The sequence below is a fragment of the Corapipo altera genome, unplaced genomic scaffold (assembly GCF_003945725.1).
Source record: "Corapipo altera isolate COAL_440 unplaced genomic scaffold, ASM394572v1 0, whole genome shotgun sequence".
In the NCBI taxonomy this organism is placed as follows: domain Eukaryota; kingdom Metazoa; phylum Chordata; class Aves; order Passeriformes; family Pipridae; genus Corapipo; species Corapipo altera.
This window is the reverse complement of record NW_020884872.1, coordinates 70,940,802-70,960,730: the sequence shown is the minus strand read 5'-3', so window position 1 is coordinate 70,960,730 and position 19,929 is coordinate 70,940,802. Positions and strand designations below refer to the sequence as shown.

Sequence of the window (19,929 nt, the reverse complement as noted above, 5' to 3'; positions counted from 1 at the left end):
CTTCAACTTTTATATTTAGGACTACTGTCAGATTTTCTCACCCTACCAGGCCGTTATGGATTCAAAATCCTGATCTATAGCTTGTCTATCAAGTTTATGGGATCTGCAGAAGTGTACCTGCAAAAACTCTTTCACCTGAAATGAGGTGATCCAGGACTTCAGCTGTATTGGAGAAGTTTCCAGTCTTGTATTGTAACAAACCGTATATTTTCACCTGTTGAAATAGCTCTCCTTGAATGTCTCTAACTGAAAAACTGCTGAACATTACATAATTTGCCTGCCTGTCAGCATCTGGCAATATGAACAGTGCTAATAAACCAAGAAGTATTTTTGTTCTTCACAGTTCTTTTGGTTAATAATAAGCCAGTCTGCATCATATTGCATAGAGAAAGCCTTGAGGCTCAAGATCACTAAACTGAAAAGATGGTCGCAAATTTTTCCAGACTGACAGATTAGGAAAAAAGGGATTAGAAAAAAAGGGATAAAGGAGTGCAAAGAAATATCAGGGAAATATTTTTTTCTGCTTGGAATATTTTTATTTGTCATTCACCTACTTTCAAGAAGCTATCCTGATTCATGTCTAGTCCAGGTTTATCCCCTTGCCCTGCTCCCACCTCTTGTCACCTAACAATAAACTTGTACATGGAGAAGAGGTATTGCCCATACCTGAGGAAGTGTTAGCAAGTGGACTTCTCAGGGCTTTGTGCGTGGGAAGATGCTTCCACTGCCTTCCTGGAGAGAAGCTGCATCCTGCACAAGGGTGTGGAACTGTCTCCACCTCTTAGTATGGATCAGCCCCAGCATTTAAATGATGCATTCTGGTTACACTGACAGTGGGTGGGTGAGACCCAGCTCTTTTGCCTCTCACTGCTGCAGGTGCTTTTGGCTCTGCTGGTCACTCTCATCTCTGCTTACTGTCAGTGGTGACACCATCTCCTAGCACATGTTTATCTGTCCTGTTTGGGACAGTTGTTTCACCAGGAGACAACTGAAACCTAATATCCCTGTCTACTGTTTATAAAGTGAGCTAGGACAACTAGCTCAGACAGAGAAGGGCATAGTGGAAATACTGAGGAATATGAGGATATAGAAGCAGTTGCACAGGTCAGGCTGAAGATCCATGCTTAGTATCCACTACCCAGCAGTGGCCAGGGAATGCCTAGCAAAGAAGAGATGAACAGGAAAACCACCTGGGGAAACCCCAGGACACTTTCACTGGCATAAGAATTTCTTTGACTGCACTAAGATATCTGTTCACTCAATTGCTTGTCCTGGGGAGAACTGTAGTTGAGTTAGGTTAAATGACACACTAACTTAATTCTACAGCTGAAAACATCTGTGCAACAGGCAAAGCACTGATTATGAACCTGGGTCGGAGCTTTCTCAGGCAGCAGGGAATTTGAGTCAGCAGTCCCATTTCTCTGGAGAGTATTTTAGCTCCAACCCTGCTGTAGTGGCAGATGGTTTTTTGTGTCTCAGAATAGGGCCTTGGTCAGCCGTACCTCTTTTTTTTTTTTCCACACTTGTTCTTCACTTACAGTTAAAACAAACAAACAAAAAAATTCTCCCTTTTTTAAGGTTTTTATCTGCCTGTCAGTGAATGCTTTAAAGACTATTTTTCTATAATCCCTCTAGAGTGACTTTCCTGTCACCTTCAAACAGGTTCCAACGTAGTCACAGCTTCTGTCCCTGCCAGTGACAGCTTCAGCTCAGGCAGCTCTGGGGTGCCCATCTCAACAGCCCGAACTGACATTTCTGATCTACTCATCAGCTGCAGCCCTAACCCCCTAACTTTCTAACATTTTAAACTTCTTTTAAGAGTATCATAGAATTCATGCATCCATGCTGCAGCTCTTCTGTACTAATGAACACTTCACAAAGCACAGTTGTAATCACCAATTACAGTTGTAAGCAATTTGCAAGACCTGTGTTTGTATATGGTTAAGGAAAAAAGCCTTGATAGTCTGCAAAATTGAATCTGCCAAGCCTTGTGGCAAAAAAAAAAATAAGTGTCTGACACGGCCACCTGTTTACACAGTGTGTCCCAGAGGCAACAAGCACAGGACCTGACCTGGCTGATCACAGCAGGCTCCTGACCCAGGCTCTTTTACTGCTTGGGAAAAAAACAAACCAAACCAAAACAAAAAGAGCAACCAACCAAACAGAAACAAAACTCTCTTCAAGAGAGTCCAGGAACAAAGTCTGGTGCATCAGCTTCCTCCAAGGACACCTTTCCACTGCAAAATGTACTTGTCCCCAGTCCTTGTGCATGTCAGCCAGTGTTTTTCATGTCTACACAGAGAAGCTGCAGGGAAGTCTAAGGAAGGACACTGTGGGAACAAGTTAAGCCAGCAGCACCTCCATTCAGTTAATTAGAATCAAAAGGGAGTGTTTCGGCCTTGGAGCTGAGGAGGAGTGTGTAAATCAAAGCATTGAGTTTGCAAAAAGTCCTGGGAATTCTAGCTAACCGAATGACAACACCAGGTGCTGTTTACTGAAGAACTCTAATAAAGGGGAATGCAGAGACAGTTCTGTGGAGAATCCAGAAAACTGAATCATACTGTGTGTGCAGCCTCATTTCTTCACCATCTATTGGACACCTTCTCCTCTGTGCTTAGCCACAAATATACTTCGCATATACAGAGCAGGTGCCAGGGCTGGGGTAAAGGTCTTTGGGATAGGGGAACGGTCTTTGTGAGGGAGGCCAGGTTCCTTGGTGACCTGACTGAAGTGAACTTCTGTGTTGTTTCCTGAGGCAAGAAATTGCTCTGTCTTCCCTAGCCCTGTAGGCAGAAGTGCTTTCCTCTTTAGTTGAGACACTCTTAAGGCCCCATGTTGCTCACATCCACCCTCTCCTGTCAGAGCCACATGGGTGAGCCTGTACTTGGAGACATGCAGTGGCTGGTGGCTATCTGACTATTGTAGAAGGTCACAAGTAAAGTCTAGGTGGAGGCACAAGGCATGTCATCCTTGATCTCTGTCATCCCATAAGGCAGCAGCACTTCCAGAGGGAGTTCACTGCTGGCACAGTGGAGGCACTGTCTGCATGTGGTGGTTTCCATGAATTGCCTAGCTGCGGAAAGATGTTTGGGTGCCAGACAGCTAGTGCAGTCAGGGGATTGCACTATTTAGAAACATCTTGGAACATGGGAAGAGCTTCCTACACAAATGTTAATAGAAATCAAGTTAGCTGAGAAGTTGCCATCAGCTGACTGTCCCAAGCTGCCCCAGATCAATAGCTACTCAGTATGATAATAGCCGCGAGCTCTGAGGACAGGGATGTTTACCATGTAATGGATAGAGTGATTTACTCAGGGGCAGTGACTTAAGTGAGGGTCTGAAAGAGCAGCTGACTTTCACAGAAGAGGTTGTAGGCATCTCCCGCAGCGTGCAAACCCATCCCCCGCAAGGGTGATCTTCCTCCAAGCCACAGTGGATCATGAAGGCATACTTATGGCAAACTTCTGGGACAACCATGTGTTACAGGTCAGAGAAGTCACCCCCACTGTTGAATGTATGAGAGTGATACCCTGACCACAGGGCAGCTGACAAATGGACCTTTAGTGGGAGTTGAATACATGCCAATGACAAGATGGTAGGAGATGTGGCCGGTGGATACCAGGAGGATTCTGTCTTCCAATGGCAAAGGGACTATTGGTGGCTGACGGGGCATGGCACGACCTCTGTAAGGATCAGGCAGGAGAGTTGCTTGGTCCCCTTGAGACCGTGCTAAGTGGCTGGTATGGCTCAGGCTCCAGGCCAATCCCAAATGTCTGTGGGAACGAAAACAGGCAAGTGAGGGACATGAGAGCAGCCCAATACATCCACATTCACACCTCACCCAGGTGAGGTATCATGTTAGCATCACCATTTGTATCAGACTATTACTGCGACAATGGCAGTGTTTAGAAAAGAATTCAGGGTTTGGGCACAACTTCCCACTTCTTCTTTCTCTCAAAAATGTGTTGTTCATGCCTCTACATTAGCAGATAGTGCCAAGTTAAAACAAGATAGGTAGGCTCATTTAACTACAGATATCAAAGCCTGAGTTAGCTGTTCCCTTTGGGGCAGGTGAACACACATGCATTAAACACGTTGCATCCATCTGCCTGGTGCTCATGTTGAGTCAGCGATTAGTAGAGGCCCTTTGCCTTTCCCATGCATGGCTTAGGTGTTGTCTCTGAGGGCTTGGTTGGCTGCCTGGTTCTTGAAGGGAAAAGCCTTGTGGAAAAAAACATGTGGTCTGCAGCCGGCACCCCCCAGAGCCCGGCCTTGCTTCTCCTGCAGAGGGAGAATTAAAACATTTACAAATGTACACCCAGGAAGAAAAGAGGTGCGGACAAGGCAGGCGCATGGAGGCAGAGTGACCTGTGCCAGGGTCGGGTTTGAGAGGGGTGGCTGAGGTGGTAAGCAGCACATGGTGCAAGTAAAAACCACTGGATAGCAGGAGGGAGAGCAGGAACTTTTGCTTTACTGAATTCTAATGTGGACCCTTCTTCCCCTTTGACTCTTGGAGTGTCTAAATCTAACTCAATAACAAAGACATGAGGAGCTTGGGTGAAACCACAGGGAAAGGCACAGAGGGTGTTTGCAGTGTGACCTCACCTCCAGAAGAGATTGTTTCCTTCCCATTGCTCCCACTTGGCTCCTACAAGGGCATCAGAGCCCTGGCAGCCCCACGTGTCCTGACTCCAGATGGGAAAGAAATCATAGACTCATAAAATGGTTTGGGGTGGGAGGACCTTAAAGATCATCTAATTCCAACTCCCCTGCCATGGGCAGAGACACCTTTCGCTAGACCAAATCCTTGGAGATGATTCTGCATCCACCCAGAGCTAATGTTTCATCTTGGGAAAAGTGTTAAATCCATCTAGGCTTTGAAAACACACTGATATCAAATCTGAATTTAAAACAATTTATACGTAGACCGTAACATTTTAATGGGAAAAAAATACACAGTCATTTCAAGCTTGAAGAGTTTAAGTAGTATGGTTTTGTATAAATGGCTGATATGTTATTTGTTTTTTGGGCAATCTGTGTTTTTATATTGTTTGTCAGGCTATATAATTTTAGGTGAAAGCTTTTTAGCGTGCTGCACCTATGAAAAGAACTTCCTTTACATACAGTTTTCTGCTCCAGTGTGCATGGAAAATAGACTGCTCATTGCCACCTTACACTCTTGCACTGTTAACCAGAACCTGGCTGCTCCATAAATTAGACAACCACATTAACAGTTCTACTGCACAAATGAGCTGAGCACTAAATAGTTGATTTCATTTGAGGTTCACAAGAGGATCATTTAGGTTAAGGGGTTAGTTTTGGCAAGAGTAGCACTTATGTATTCAATTGGAGGTTTCCTAACCAAAACAGAGAGCAGGAAATGGACATCAAACAAGAATTAGAGATCTGGTTTCTTTCACTGGGGTTAATTCTTGGGACAGGTACCTTCCTTCCCCTGAGCCTCTGCCTGCCTTGTGCTGCTCTGGGTGTTTGGACTGCACATTACTCCAAGAGGAGGTAGTCTTCTAGGTTGGGCTGGTGTTGGAACAACATGACCAAGATGGCTGTGGGGTTTCTGAAAGCTTCTTTTGTACAAGGTGATGTCTCACTTCCTTCAGTTGTTATGATGAAATTACTCTTGCCAAGGTTTCTGCGATGCCACGTGGATTTTATAGATTGTGAAAAACTGTTGTAGATGCAATGTAGGAGAACAGCCTCAAATCAAAAGATCATGCCTGTCTAGAAACCCAGTGGCTAGATGTTGCTCTGTTGAAGCCTACCAAGTGGCATTTTAAAATTTAAAACCCAGTGTAGCCTCTCACTGCTGGCTCAAGCGTTCACCTGTTTCTTGGCAATGCAAACCACCTTTGTCAAGAGACAGTGCAGGCCAGCCCAGAGCCTTTACAAATTCAAATGAAGTGAGAGTAACCACTGTCTCACAATCTCCCTGCAAGTGACTGTCTTACAATCCCCGTGCAAGCACTGTGTACTCACCGTGCACCCTTTGGGCTCTCTCCCTGCTCACTAAGAGTCCAGAGGTGTCCTTCCAAGGATCAAACCCCCAGCGCCTTTCTAACCAATCAGGAGAGACTCTTATCACTCGACTCTACCTCAAATAGTCTCCTAAATCACACTGAGTGTTTTCTGACTGCCACTTTTTAAAGCCTCCTGTTATTCCTAAAGCTTGGACCAAATACTGAGTTAATGATTACTGGCTGAAGTTTCAGTGGTTAGTTTGAGGGGACAACCTTTTCCAGCCTTCTGGACACCTGAGGCAGGACATTTAATCAATGTCTTTGTCCTTGTCAGCTGATGCATTAAATCAGGTGGTGTTCAAGTACATAAAATCATTTCAAGCTTTGACAATGTGCTTTCCAGTGTGTAGGTAAGGAGCAATAAAACCTACATGCATCATTCAGTGAATAACAACCTAGTCAAGCTTTCATTTAAATGTGCAAATCTATACCCATTATGTGTGTACAGCTCATCATCACTTCATAAAGATAGTGATTTTTTTCTAGTCTGCTATGTAACTGTGGGTTTAAATCAAATCTTTTTGAAATTGAGCTGGACTTGCAAATCTTATGCAGAAATAAATATATAAATACTGAGAATAAATGGTATACAAAACAGGGAAATAAATATACAATTAAGGGACTTGGAAATACTAGATGGAAATATAATTAAGAAGATTAGGATAGAGAAAGAGAAAGTGAAAGAGAAAGCAAATGAAAGAGAAAGTGGGGAAACACAAGGTAAGACGAGGGGCAAGAAAGGCAAGCAGGTGAGTTTTGCAGATAAGTGGAAATATTCAAAGCTACATGGATCCATAATATGTCTAAATTGCACTTAAAAGAGTATATTATACATAAATAAGCAAAGCTAAGAGATTATATACTACACAGTAAATATTTAGATTCTCTTATACACAGAGGAAAACAGTGCCCATTGTTGCTGAGCAAGTGAGCAATCCATATTTTTAATTGGTTCTGCTTATTTTTGTGTTGGTGAATTATCTGTAAAGAAATTCTAATTTCTTTTCTTCATTTTTTAAAATGTGAGAGGTCCTAAAAACTTTTTGTAAGGCAGGTGTCTCTTAATTAAAAAAATATGCAATTATTTAAATATTTAGAATTCAAATTTTTTAATGACCAAATGAACAGGTAATGTGTAGATACTTTTCTCTTCCCTTGTTGGATAAACACAAGAACTAGACCCCTTGCAGTGTATTACACAGGCAAGGAATTACAAGCAAGGAAGTTGACTGAAAGGCTTGAGTTCATATCACATCTACATACACTTTGACATGGCATTTTGTCTACTGCCCTCCTCCTGTTCCTTCCCAGGGCTCCTCTCTTGTCTACAGTGTGTTATAGCCAAACTCAGTTAAAAGAATTCTGCATTTGTTCTACTTTGCCTCCTGAGGTCCTTGAGTTCAAGACTTAGTCACTGTTGATTTTATAGCACTGATGCTCAGAGGACAGAGGCGTGGGTTTCCTTCTGGTCTTCTTCCTAGCACTTCTCTCGATGGAGTCTGAAAAGTTCACAGCACCCCTAGGGCTGTTGCAGTATCAGTTATGGAGGGAAGAATGATATCTGACGCTTTGATTTTCAAATGGATTTCAGTCATTGCACAACCATGTATATACCTCCTGAAATCCATGTTAAGACAAGTATGATTAGGCTAAAACTGCTCAGAAGTTCTAGTGGACCCACCAGCTACAAAAAAGCCTGTGTGGACAACACTGGAGGGGGTCAAGACACTTCCAGAGCCCAGTTCTTGTGGCATTGCATGTTCACAAACAGACTTCCCCAAAGTTTCCCCTTCTTTTGGGAGTACCTCAAGCTGCTGCAGACCAGTCACCCAGTAAAGTAAAGTGTTTGCAGCTGGAAACCCTTTATGAAAAATTTAACCCGAGAGATTCATCAAGGTTACATTATGTCCCTTTTGTCAGACCTACTGGAGCACCCAGCAGCTCAGCTTCCCACTTGGGCAGAGGGCTGGTGAGAGCACATCCTCTTCTCTCCTGACCTCTACACCCATGATTTTCCCTGTGAGCAGGGACGGGGAAGTGGAAAAAGGTCTGGTTGGTGCACTCTTGGGTCTCACCCAGAGCTGAGCTGGTAGCATGCCCAAACCTAGACCTTAAAATGCCTTCCTCGGAAGGGTGAGCATCTTACACGTCTTTTGTATAAATCACCTTCCTCCTCCATGCCCAAGGTTGGAGGATGGAGTATATCTCCCAACTTTTCAGCTATTGGGTTCAATATCACAACTGCCAAGCAGTGAGCTGTCATTCAGTCCTGAGGACCAGGGCAGAGATCTGCTCACTGTTGTAAATGAGTTGTAAAGGACTTAGCTGCTAAGTGATGTGCAGCAGTTCAAACTTTGACTAAATGTAGGCAGCTTTGCACAGAGATTGGCCTGGAGGGACACTGGTGTGTGACAACATCCCAGCAGGACTTCTAACATACTTAAATCCAGCAAAGAAACACAGCTGCTAAGAAAACAGAGCAGGAAAAGTGTGTCAAGTTGCTGTCTCAGGGTGTCATCTATTCTAGTCCTCTATTCTGATTTGTGATCAGACATACATGGTCACTGTTGTTTCGAGAGACTTGCAGAGGAGGCAACAACTCCACGCCCTCTCCACACAGCCAGCTGCTGGGCATCAGAGTTTCTCAGCTTCCCTTTTGTACCTGTACAAAAAATTTTAAGGAAAGTTTCCCCACATGTTTCGTGAGAGGCAGAGATATAGAATGGAAAATTTCAGCTCAAATGGTTGAAGTCAGGCAAAGTTACAAAGGACAAACAAGAGGGGAGTACTATGGTGAGAACTGCCAGGTGCCACCTGGCCAGGTTCTGTCTGAGCCCCAAACCTGACATGCCTCAAAGAGCCTGGGGTTTTGGGGAAAAATTAAGCAGGCAAGGGATGTGAGGAGGAATTCTTTCAGGGTTATGATTCTGCCCTGAATTCCTTTTGCTGTAACTATCTGAATATATATATATGTGTGTGTGTGTACATATTGATTTTTTTCTACTCCTATCTGGTATAATAAACATTAATTGGAAAACATAAAGTTGTGTGAGGCAGACAACATGAAATAGCTGTGTTTTCAGTGGGAAGGTTCACAGTATTCAAAAGTAATTCCTCAACTCTTCTTACAAGACAATGAAATTGTGTTTCCTATCCCTACCAGAAAATGAAATCATTAATATTGGGGGACATGGAAAAAAAATTTAAAAGGTGTAAAATAGAAAAAGCAAAAAGAGATTATGCATATAAGACCCTCTACTATTCTCAGACTTCCCAACGCAACTTCCCTATATATTTGCTAAACAAGTTCTTATTCAAAATGGCTTACATAAACTTGTCTTCCTGCAGTTCAAGCTGTGGCCCACACCTGCAGTGTGAAGAAGCTGATGCACGGTGGGAAGAGCAAACTGAAGCTGCTGTGTGCCTATGCTGAATCACTCTGAGATCTAAAAAAGCCTCTTGCCAAAAAAAACCCAAAACTGATGAACCAGTCTTACTTTAGGGTAGGTGGAATAATTCATGCTCTCATTTTTATCGTTAGTTCTGAGAGGGAAAGACAGATTTGTTTTCACATGGTTATTGATTATTAACCAGCTTTGTGAAAGGTTACCTTTCTGCTAGATACAGCCATGGTGGGGGGTTAAAAATCAATCCCTGGGAAAGCTCTGTTTCCCAGTCAGCTTCTTCTCCCACTGTGGTACCTTGTCACAGATACAGTTTTCCCGTGTAGGTTTGAGCACAGATGAGAGAGAAAAATGAGAGAGAAAAAGATTATGATGAATATGTTTCACTCACCTTCAGTACTTCTTTTCTGTCTAAATGTGGATTCCACAAAAGGTGTTAAGCACTGAGAAGTCGTTAAATATTATACAGATACAGAAAGTCAAACCAGATTACTTTAGGGAAGTGTGACTGAACTATACTCCTTACTATTTTATACTCTAATCAGACAGTCAGGGTAGTGGGAGGAATGAGGAAACTATCATTGATCGTAAAGGGAGATAAGTTAGTAGGGATTCACAAATTACTTGCATTGAAAGGCAAACGAAATGCTCCTGTCACCTTTCCTAGGGGAAAAAAGTTATACTGCATCCAGGTGGTTTTACATTTCACTGATCTCAGCAGCCTGTGGTGATACCTGTCAGACACTACTGGGGAAGAAGTGGGCAAGACTTCCAAAATACAGTGACTCACATTAAGCCCCTATATTAACCATTCAAAGGTGAGAACGTTGAAAACGCCCTTGAATTTCAAGAGGCATGTTGCACATGTTGGCATATATTTTAAAACCACATAGATATTGCATTAAGTAAGTGACTTTGCTTTGCAAACCCCTCGCTATTCAGAGAGATTTGTATTATATTTCAAATGTTTAGGCTTCATATAATACAGAATAAGACTAACCACACAGATTGCCTCTTCTCTGTGAGGCGAAGAGCAGGCTAGAGAATGTGATCAGATCTTAACAAGTCCTTACAACATACTTGGTAATTCAAGTATTGCAGTGCAGTTATTGTGTGATCTTACTGCAGGATGGCAACAGCTGAGTACCTGAAACATTTGTTACTGGTGCTCGAATACATCAATTCCTGCACTTGTGTAGAGGATAATTACAACCTGCTGTCCTACTTAACATTGCTGCTATCACCACCATCCTTCAATTACTGGTATAGAATCATAGATTCATTTTTGTTTAATCTCTTGGAAGAGCAAGCTTACTATAAGAATTTTTATTTATACAGACAAATATCTTAAGGGTGAGTGTCAGAGGATGGGGCCAGACTTTTCAGTGGTGCCCAGCAACAAGACAAGGGGCAATAGGCACAAACTGAAACATGGAAAGACGCATTTGAATATGAGAAAATACTTCCTTCGTTTGAGGTTGACAAAATACTAGGCCAGGCTGCCCAGAGATGTTGTGGAGTCTCCTTCCCTGCAGATATTCAAATCTAGAGGTTTTTCTCAACCTGAACTACAACTGTATTATAATGGTTGTGGGACAACGCTCACGCATCAGAGACAAAAGTGAGCTGGAAGTGTGAACTTTCCAGCTCATTGATAAAGCTGGGTGACTTAAACACGCAGGTCATAAATATCCCCAAATTGTGAAGGGCTTCTAGAGTCCTTAAAAACTTCCTAGAGCAGGTAAAATACAGGACTTCCAGTTGAACTGGAGCATATGTCCAGAGAGGCTTTAAGGTGAGGGAGAATCTACCTGATCCATTATTAATTTGTTTTAGTGTGCAACGTGTCCTTTACTTTTCTGTTTTCAATAATTAAAAGTTGGCTGTACATCTATCAGTGGTAATAATATTTGTACCAGACATCTTTTCTGCACATGGTTACTTTCAGACTGAGGACAGCCAAGATTCTTGTCACTCCAAGCCTGCCAAAACCAAAGACTTGAGGAGTAAGGACAGGGTAAATTCTCAGCAGGGAAATGAAAATATATAGACAGGAGACTCTGGGCTCACCATTCAAAGTCTACATGGGAGCTAGAGGAAATGATGCACCTTTTAGTTTCTTATATTGCGCCTACACATCTCAAGGTTCTTATTGTTGGAAAATTAAGACTGATTAAATGCAGCCAGGTGTAGGGTCAGCAGTGTCACACACAGCAGCACTTAATCTGGGGAACACTTCGCCACGAAGTGGTGGGAGGCAAAATGTTTACATATGGTTCCAGGGGAGAGCCAAAGTGTGGTAAAATCATCTGAGGACTAAAACATTCACAGTGCTCAGGAAATTCTTGGAATAGAAAATTCTGGAAATTTGGTAGATGTTTGGTGTCTTATCTCATATGCACACCCTGCTGCGACTGTCTGAGGTGATGTGTGTGGATGCAGCGATGTCTGCAGAGTCCGGTCCTGAGGCAAGCAGGGACATTGGTCATTCCCATCACTCTCATCTGCCTCTTCCATCACCCTTTTTCCACATCAAGTGGGTACTTGGATGGGGCCCACTGACAGTTCAGAAACTTCTCCTGGGAACCCACAGCTGCGGAAGGACTCTTAAGCCAAGTATCAGTGATTGCATCCCAGGAGGAGGAGGAGGCAGGACACGGAGATCCCTGGGCTCGGGCTCCAGCTGGGGTCAGCTCCTCATCCCGTGGACCCCCGGCTGCGGGACACCACCACTCCAGGGCCTGGACGGGGTCCCCAGTGCCGGGATACCCAGCGGAGCCCTTTTCCTGCACTGCAGCTCACCTCCTCGTTGTTAGAACGGCAAAGCGTGTCCTTATCGACTGCTCACGCAGGCAGAATGAAAGAGAATTAGCTCTAAATTATACGAAATTCATTTGCTTTGTAGGGGGAAGTGTTTGCTCTGTTTGGAGACGTTCGTTATATAGAGAGGACCGCATTAAGACATCGGGTAATGGTCCTCCCTGGAGATGAATCAATTTGCTCTGGGTTTTATGGCCTCGCGTTTGTTTATCCGCGCCGGTTCCCCGTGGAAAACCCGGAGAAGTAAGTGCTGCAGGGAGCAGATCTCTGGGGAAGGAGCTGGTGATGCTGGGCTGAGGTGAGAGCACAAGACGTCTCCAGATCAAAGGACACCCGTGTCTGCAAGAGATGTAAGCTGAGGCACCGCAGGCGTGCTGAGCTGGCGGGGAGAAATCCCCACTAACGGAGCTGCGCATTCCCTCTGGTCGCACACTGGCTGCGGGCTCCGCGGGGACACGTACCCTGCTCAGCATGCCAGGGGATGGAGGGGGCGGGTGCCGGGCGCGGGGAGCCCGAGCAGCAGCGATGTCTATCGGTAATTCCCGCTAATAAAATACTTTTTCGCTATCCGCACTATAATTGGTTTACAGCCTTTTTTGTTTATTTATCCATAAGAGCTGCTGTTAAATGGCTCGGGAAAGCAATCGCTTAATGGCTCAATATTGAATCAAAGGCTCAGTGTGCTTTCTAAGAGATGGGGGACCCGCGTGAGTTCAGAGCGGAAACTCATTTTAAGTGTAATGGACTGGGCGGGTTTATGATCCCACGGAATCGGGCGCAGGAGCGAAGTACCGGGACTCTGCTGTCTCGCCGCTCGGGGTATACATCGTCACTGGCCGAGCCGAGCCAAACCGGGCCGGGCCGACCGCACGCACCCTACACGGAGGGGCGAGTGCTCGCCCCGACGGCGGCGGCGAAGCCCCGGTGTCGGGGAAAGCGGCGGTGAAAGGAGGCGGGCCGGGCACATAGGAAGCGTGCCTGCGGCCGAGACGGAGAGAGCGGCGGCCGGGCCGAGTGCAGGGAGGCAGGGAAATGATCTTTGTCCCTTTCGGTAGCTCTCCGCCTCCTCATAGCCTCGTCACCTAGTCAACCGGCACCAGCTTGGAGCAGATTATCTCCGAGGGTCAACACATTGTAGCCCAAGCCGCGGGAAAGGCTCCCAAATTTACCCCTTGGGCAAACAATCCGCTGCCTATCGCTCGCTCTGGCGATAGCATTGTGGTCCTCACCGGTCACATCCCCCCAGGTAGGGGTGAAAGGGCAAAAAGCCGGTCCTGGCCTTCACCCAGGGCTCTGGCACACGGGTCCCCCTGAGGAAGCGCCCGCTTGGCGCACTCTGCTCGTCCCCGGACACCGCATCCTTAGCCGAGATGCCCTCGCAGACCGAAGTGCCCTTATGCCAAACCCCTCAAGGAGCCGAATCTACCCAGCCCTCGGAGGGATTTCCTCTCCCTGCCCGAGGGGTGTTGGCTTATAAACCTCTCCTGGGCAAGCGAGTGGAAGAGGGAAAAGGTGTGTTTAGGGACCATCCCTCCCCGAGCGCCCTGCACTTCGGGGCAATCCCCCGACTCCCTACCAGGCCCCGTAAATCCCTCGCCGCGGGGTTCCTCATCCCAAAGCAGGGAGCGGCACCCGGCAGAAGAGCAAGGGGTCTTGGGGCCGGCCCGACTGAGGGCAAGGGGGTTGCGGGACCAGGGCCACCCCGGGTGGCCTCTTACGGTCCGCGCCCCGCCCCGGAGGGCTGCGGGAGGGCTCACGTGGGGGAGAGGCGCCTATGGGGAGGCGGCGGGAGCCGGGCAGGGCGGTGGGGCTCGGCGGGGCTGCCAGCTGTCAAAGAGGCATCCTGGGCTCCGGGAGCGGGAGCAGCCCTATGTGTCCCTAAGCTGAGAGAACCCCCTGACTCCGCTCGCCATGAATACCGAGGAGCAGTATTACGCCTCGGCGCAGCTCTACAAGGAGTCGTGCGCGTTTCAAAGAGCTCAGGCGCAGGACTACAACCCCAGCCCCCCCGCCTGCCTGTACATGGGCAGGCAGCAACAGACTCCTTATCCCAGCGCCTTAGGGGCTCTCGAGCAAGGCAGCCCGCCAGACATTTCACCTTACGAAGTGCCCCCCATCACTGAGGATGCCGGGGTCTCCCACCTTCATCACCATCACCACCACGCTCATCTTCCTCCTCCCCACCAGGACGCGTTGCCTTTCTCAGACGGGGCGGACACGGGGGCTGTAGAGGAGCCCCGAGTGCAGGTGCCTTTCGCCTGGATGAAGTCCACCAAATCTCACGCCTGGAAGGGACAGTGGACCGGTAAGCCCCACCACCTCCCTCTGCCTCTGCTCCCCCGCTTCTCTCCCTCTCGGCGGTCAGGAACCCTCCCTTGCACCGGTCCTGTCCCCACCGCTCGGATGTACTGTGGAGAGGTCCTGGAGGGTCGCTTCCCCCTAGCCCGCCCCTCAAGACCCGCTGCTCTACGGCTGCTGCCGTTGGGTTTAACGCCGGGGAGGGAGCCGACACCCCAGTCCGTGCCGGCGGGCTCACCGCTCCCTGCGCCTGAGCAATTATTAACGAATTATTTTTCACCAATTAACTAATTGTGGCCAAGTTGAGACAATGTGCAAGTGGCTCCTGGGCGCTGCCGCCTCGCCGAGCACGGTGTGTCCGCGGGCGCGGTGAGCTCCGCGCGGGGGCCGGGTCCGCGGAGGGCGAGGCCAGGGGTGCGGAGGCACCTGCGAGGTGGAGCGGGCGGGGAGCGGCAGGTAGGGCTGGCGGGCAGGGGACAGCCCCCACTGTGCGGGCGCGGAGCAACCCCCAAGCCCCCGGAGCAGCCGCCGATCCCCTTTCCTCTGCCTCTAGGCTTTCCTCCGTGCAGAGCCCATCTCTCGTCCTGGTCTCTCTCTCCCACCCCTCCTGCTTCCCGACGGGTTTTAGCCATAATTGCACCTTTCCAAGTGAAAAAAACAAGGCAGGGAAAACAATGCACAAACGAAACAGAGCTGCCAGTGAGAGGAAGAAACTCTATCTAGGCAGAAAGTTCCGCTGCCCAACAATATTTCTGTCTCTGCCCTCACAATGTTATCGTGTCCTTCGCCTCCGTCACACCTATAGGGCAAATATTATATTAATGGCTTTGTTCAAATAGACAGTTGAAAAAAGGACCGGAGTATTAAAATCACTATGAAATAGTTTGGGAATTGCATGGGACGGACCGAGGGGGAGGGAAGAACAGGTGGCGATCTCCAATCTCCAGAGAGGCGCATCTGCCAGCAAGGGTTAGGAGAGCACGCTGTCCCAAGCCGCGGACACGGCGGCAGAGATTGTGCCAGTGAGGAGGTGGGGAGGGGAGGAGAGAAAATCAGATAATTTTCATTAAGTTGAATGTACTTCTGGAATAATAATATTACCAAAAAAAAAAAAAAAAAAGAAAGAAAAAAACCCCAAACTTTTGAACTACATCTTCTTTCTCTGTTTCCTGTACCCAAGGAGTGACAAAACCAGCAGAAAAGAGAAACTTTCCCCGTGGAAGCCTAAAACTCTCCCCTGTTCCCTCCAGCCCTCCCGGGAGGTGCAGGCAGGGGCCGTGCATTGCTCGGTCCGTGAGATGTGTGTACAGGCACACGCAGCACCGGGTCCTTCCTGCCAGAGCACTCCCGCAGACCTAAAAGGGCCCCGCGCTGTGCCGACGCAGCCCTCGTAGCCAACCCCCGACGTATTTTGTACTGTGTATGTGTCAAACTATATACCCCCGGGATTTATTTTTAGTGGAAACCCTTGGGACTTAGGCGTCCATGGATGCTGCGGGGCTTTGCGTTGCTATTGACGGGGAAAGGTGACCAGAGAAGCCGCGGCCGAGCCCGGCCCTGTGCCACCCGCCGTGCCCGACTCCGGGTTCCGCCGCCGGCGCGGGGCTTGCCGGCCGTCTCCTGGTGCCCGGCCTCCGATAGATCCCTGGCGTTCCGCCTTCCAGGTAGCACTAGTTTATTTTACAGTAATAGAACAAATTTTTTTTCAGCTACAAACACATGCATACGGGTTTATACATAGGTTTAGATTTACAAATATTTTTATACATATACACATTGATTTTAATATATATTTATGCATATACACACACAATAGGATTTTTATCTGTAAACATTACATGTATATTTAAATATATATTTAAATACATATATAAGTTTATATACATAAGTTTATACTTACAAACACTGCATAAATAAATGAATATAGAATCATGGGAATAGAAAGATGAGCAGTGGGAGACTCCGCGTAGATCTCTTGAAATGACTGTGTCTTGCTGTCTGTTTAAATCACCGTTCCCTACAGATGATATCACCCCCGAAAGCGTGACCAGCTGGGGTCTGGAGCTGGTAAAAGCGGCCCTGAGTTACAGTGCTCTCGATGAGCCGCCTGTATCACCCGCTCCCCAGTGCCGTCGCAGGAGTGCGGCGGCCACGCTGGGAACGGCGACTGAGCTACTGCCGCTTTTTACGGGAACAAGAAACCCAAAGTTTCACCAACCTGGCGAAACGAAGGGGCTCCAGTCCCGCTCCTGGCCCTAGTCCCGCTCCCGACCCGGCAGCCCAACAATTATTGTTGCTTTGTTTTAGAGGGGTTTTTTTGGTGCGTTGGTTTCTTTAGAGTTTTGGCGGTGGTGGTGTTTTGGAGGGGTTATTTTTTTCCGTTTTGATTTCTCTGTGTGTGGTGGATCATTGTTTGGTTTGCGTTCGGGGTTTTTTTGTTTGGTTTTGGTTTTGGTTTTGTTTGTGTTTTTTTTTCTTTGTTTTTTTTTTTTTTCTCTTTTTTGTCACAAACGCAAGCAATTGCAACCCTGGATCCGGGACCCCTTCGGAGCTTTCAGTGACACGCAAACGGTGGCACGTGAGCGTCTCCCACAGCTCGAGGGACGGCGCTTCCGTGAAAATCTCATCCGAATTATTGTTAAAAAATATTAAATTATTATAAAATAAAATAGCAGCAGTTGTGACTGCCGCCACTAGCACCACCTCACTGTGCCCAGCCGGAGAGCTCCCCGAGGCCTCTCCTTCACCCCGCTTGCTTCCCCCGCGTGTCCTCCACTCCGTGCAGAGGTGCAGGGATGTGGCCCCCCTAGCCCTATGGGGCACCCAGGCGGGCCGAGACTGACTCTCGCTTCTCTCCAGGGGGGTCCTGTGTAGTTGAACCGGAGGAGAACAAGAGGACGAGGACGGCGTACACGCGGGCACAGCTGCTGGAGCTGGAGAAGGAGTTTCTCTTCAACAAGTATATCTCCAGGCCGCGACGGGTGGAGCTGGCTGTCATGTTGAACTTGACCGAAAGGCACATCAAGATCTGGTTCCAGAACAGGCGGATGAAGTGGAAGAAGGAAGAGGACAAAAAGCGCGGGGCGGGCAACAGCAATGACCCCGAGCAAGACTGCGTGGTGACCTCCGGAGAGCTCCAGAACAAGGAGGATCTCCAGCCATGCCCCGCCGGGAACCTGACCTCGGGGACCTCCAGGGACCTTCTCGCCCCCAGCCTAGCACCCAGAAGACAGCAGGAGTCTCGATGAGGCGCGGGGAGCCCCACGCCCCGGGACGAGGAAAAGGATGGAATAAGGGAAAGAGCCGAGAGGCTGGCACAGGCTTCCCGCCGCCCCGCCGTGCCGTGCCGATGCTCTCCCGCCTTCCCCCGGGGAATCTCTGCCTCCACTCCGACGCTCGCGTCCTCCAAAAACGAAATGTTCAGCTGTAACAAAGAGGGGCTCACTGTGGGCCGCAGGGCCGGAGTAGGCCGCAGGGAGCCGCCGAGACGGCGGCGAGCTGTGCCCCGCTCCCCCGAGCAACCCGCACCACAACGAGACCTACGGGGCAGCTTCCCCTGGGGAAGGCGGGTTTCGGGTGGCCACCGACTGTGTGTGCAACCCTGGGTGCACGGAGCGGTCTGGGAAGCGGAGGAGAAACGAGAGCACGCCGCCTTACCTCGAACGGCTGCCCGGTCGGGGCGCGCGTCCCGCCGTGTCCGTCGGTTCACAAGCGAGGACGCGGAGCAGAGCATCCCGGACCATCCACGGGCTGGCACGCCGCCGTCCCCGTCCCTTCCAGTGGCACCAGGGCACCGGTTCTAACGAGGGCTCCTCGGGACTTTTATTTACTCCTTTGGAAACTGGAATCTGGTTTCTTTCGTTCTCTTTTGTCTTTGGGAAAGAAAGGGGTGGGGGGGCGAAGGGTGGGGGGGTGAGGGGGAAGAAAGAAAAAAAAAGGAGAGAAAAAGTTTAAATATTAAAAAAAAAAAAAAAAACCCTTCGTATCCTGCGGGCAGGATTTGACTACACCGATGATCTGTTCCCAATGACGGGCATAGGCAACCAGACCCTCCTCCGGGCTTCGCCAGCGGCTGTAGGGACTCTGTGCTGCCTGCCCGCGGCTCCGTGACCGTCTGGGCTCCGCGGGGGGCTCCGCGGTGCGCGAGGCTGCACTCGCCTCCTCGAGGGGCGAGTGCGAGCCCAAAGATGCAAAAGAAAATTCGCTGGTAACCTCCGGGAAACGAACAGAGCTAGATCGGGCTGCGAGCCGAGAGCGGGACGTATGTGGGGGGCTAGGGCTGGTCCCAGGTACATTGTCCTTTGGGGAGAAGCTCTTGCCGCTCTTCCAACCCTTCTGCAAGCTCGGATTCTGCCTTAGAGAGGAGAAACCTCCCTGCAGCACAAGCTCATGTCCCAGCTCGGCTCCGCGTGGTTTTTCTCTGCAGACGCGACTTCACACGCCAGCAGAGGCTGGGGGCCCTCTGCCTCCCGAGGCACTGCAGAGCACCGAAGACTTTTCCTGGGTGTTATTTTTGTCCTGTCCCGGCGTGCGGGAAAGGCCAGCTCCTCCGGACTGGAGAGGAGAGAGAGCCTGGTCGGGGCTTCCCTGCGGGGAAACCCCCTGCGGGGGGTTGCGGGGGGGGGCCCGCGCCGGCCACCCGGGGCCAAGCCTTCTGTGCCATAAGGAACAGCTTCCCCGTCCCGATAACGACGAGAATTTCAACTAAGTGGGGAGCAAATCACATCCAAACTATAAACAGAAAACAGCCCTTAGAAGGAAGCAGGAACTGTCCGGTTTTCTGTCAGTGAGGAGGATTTGCCTCCTCTCCTCGACGGGGAGGTTACTGCCCTGTACTCAGCAGCAGCAGCCCCTCGAACATCCCTTGGGGACCGCCACAATCCCTCCCGCGCTGAGGGCCCGGGCCGTGGGAGGAAGAAAAGGAGGAGGAGGAAGACAATCTGTCACACCCTGACCAGACGATGATACCAGTCCCTCGGCTGAAAACGAGGGGGAGAGGAAGTAGCTTGGTACACCTCTTTGGTTTTTTTTCCCGTCTTACATGAGAGTTTTAACACTAAGGGGGAGACTCGAACTGAAGTTGTAATTTGTCTGTTGCTTTTCTTTCCTTTGGGAACATTAAGGTCTGTGTGCAAATAGGAGCATTTCTGGTAATTTTTCCTGCAACATGCCTGAGAAATTTATCATCCGAGACTGTATATCCTTATTCATCAAAACGCATTCAATGAGTGAGAACTTTTACTAATGATTATATGAGCAAAATTCGAATAAAATTGTTCTGCTTAAGAACCAAAACACCATAGTAATTAAAGTAATATTTCTTAAATTTTTTGGGGACATGAAACCGTTTTTAAACCTCAGCATTTCTAATC

The 19,929-nt window shown here is 48.5% G+C and overlaps 1 protein-coding gene and 1 long non-coding RNA gene across 2 annotated transcripts; one reads left to right on the top strand and one right to left on the bottom strand.

Annotated features, from left to right (window-relative positions):
- Positions 1–3,588: 3,588 nt before the first annotated feature.
- On the bottom strand, positions 3,589–14,776 carry LOC113951150. Its single transcript, XR_003529059.1, has 3 exons — positions 14,579–14,776; positions 9,646–9,736; positions 3,589–3,773 (listed from the first exon to the last, which is right to left on the bottom strand). It is a non-coding gene; the product is annotated as an uncharacterized LOC113951150 (long non-coding RNA).
- On the top strand, positions 14,034–19,093 carry PDX1 (pancreatic and duodenal homeobox 1). Its single transcript, XM_027651798.1, is given in 4 exon segments — positions 14,034–14,108; positions 14,110–14,157; positions 14,159–14,564; positions 17,417–19,093. Coding segments are annotated over 4 exon segments (918 nt in total). The 3' UTR covers positions 17,806–19,093.
- The last annotated feature ends 836 nt before the right edge of the window (positions 19,094–19,929 follow it).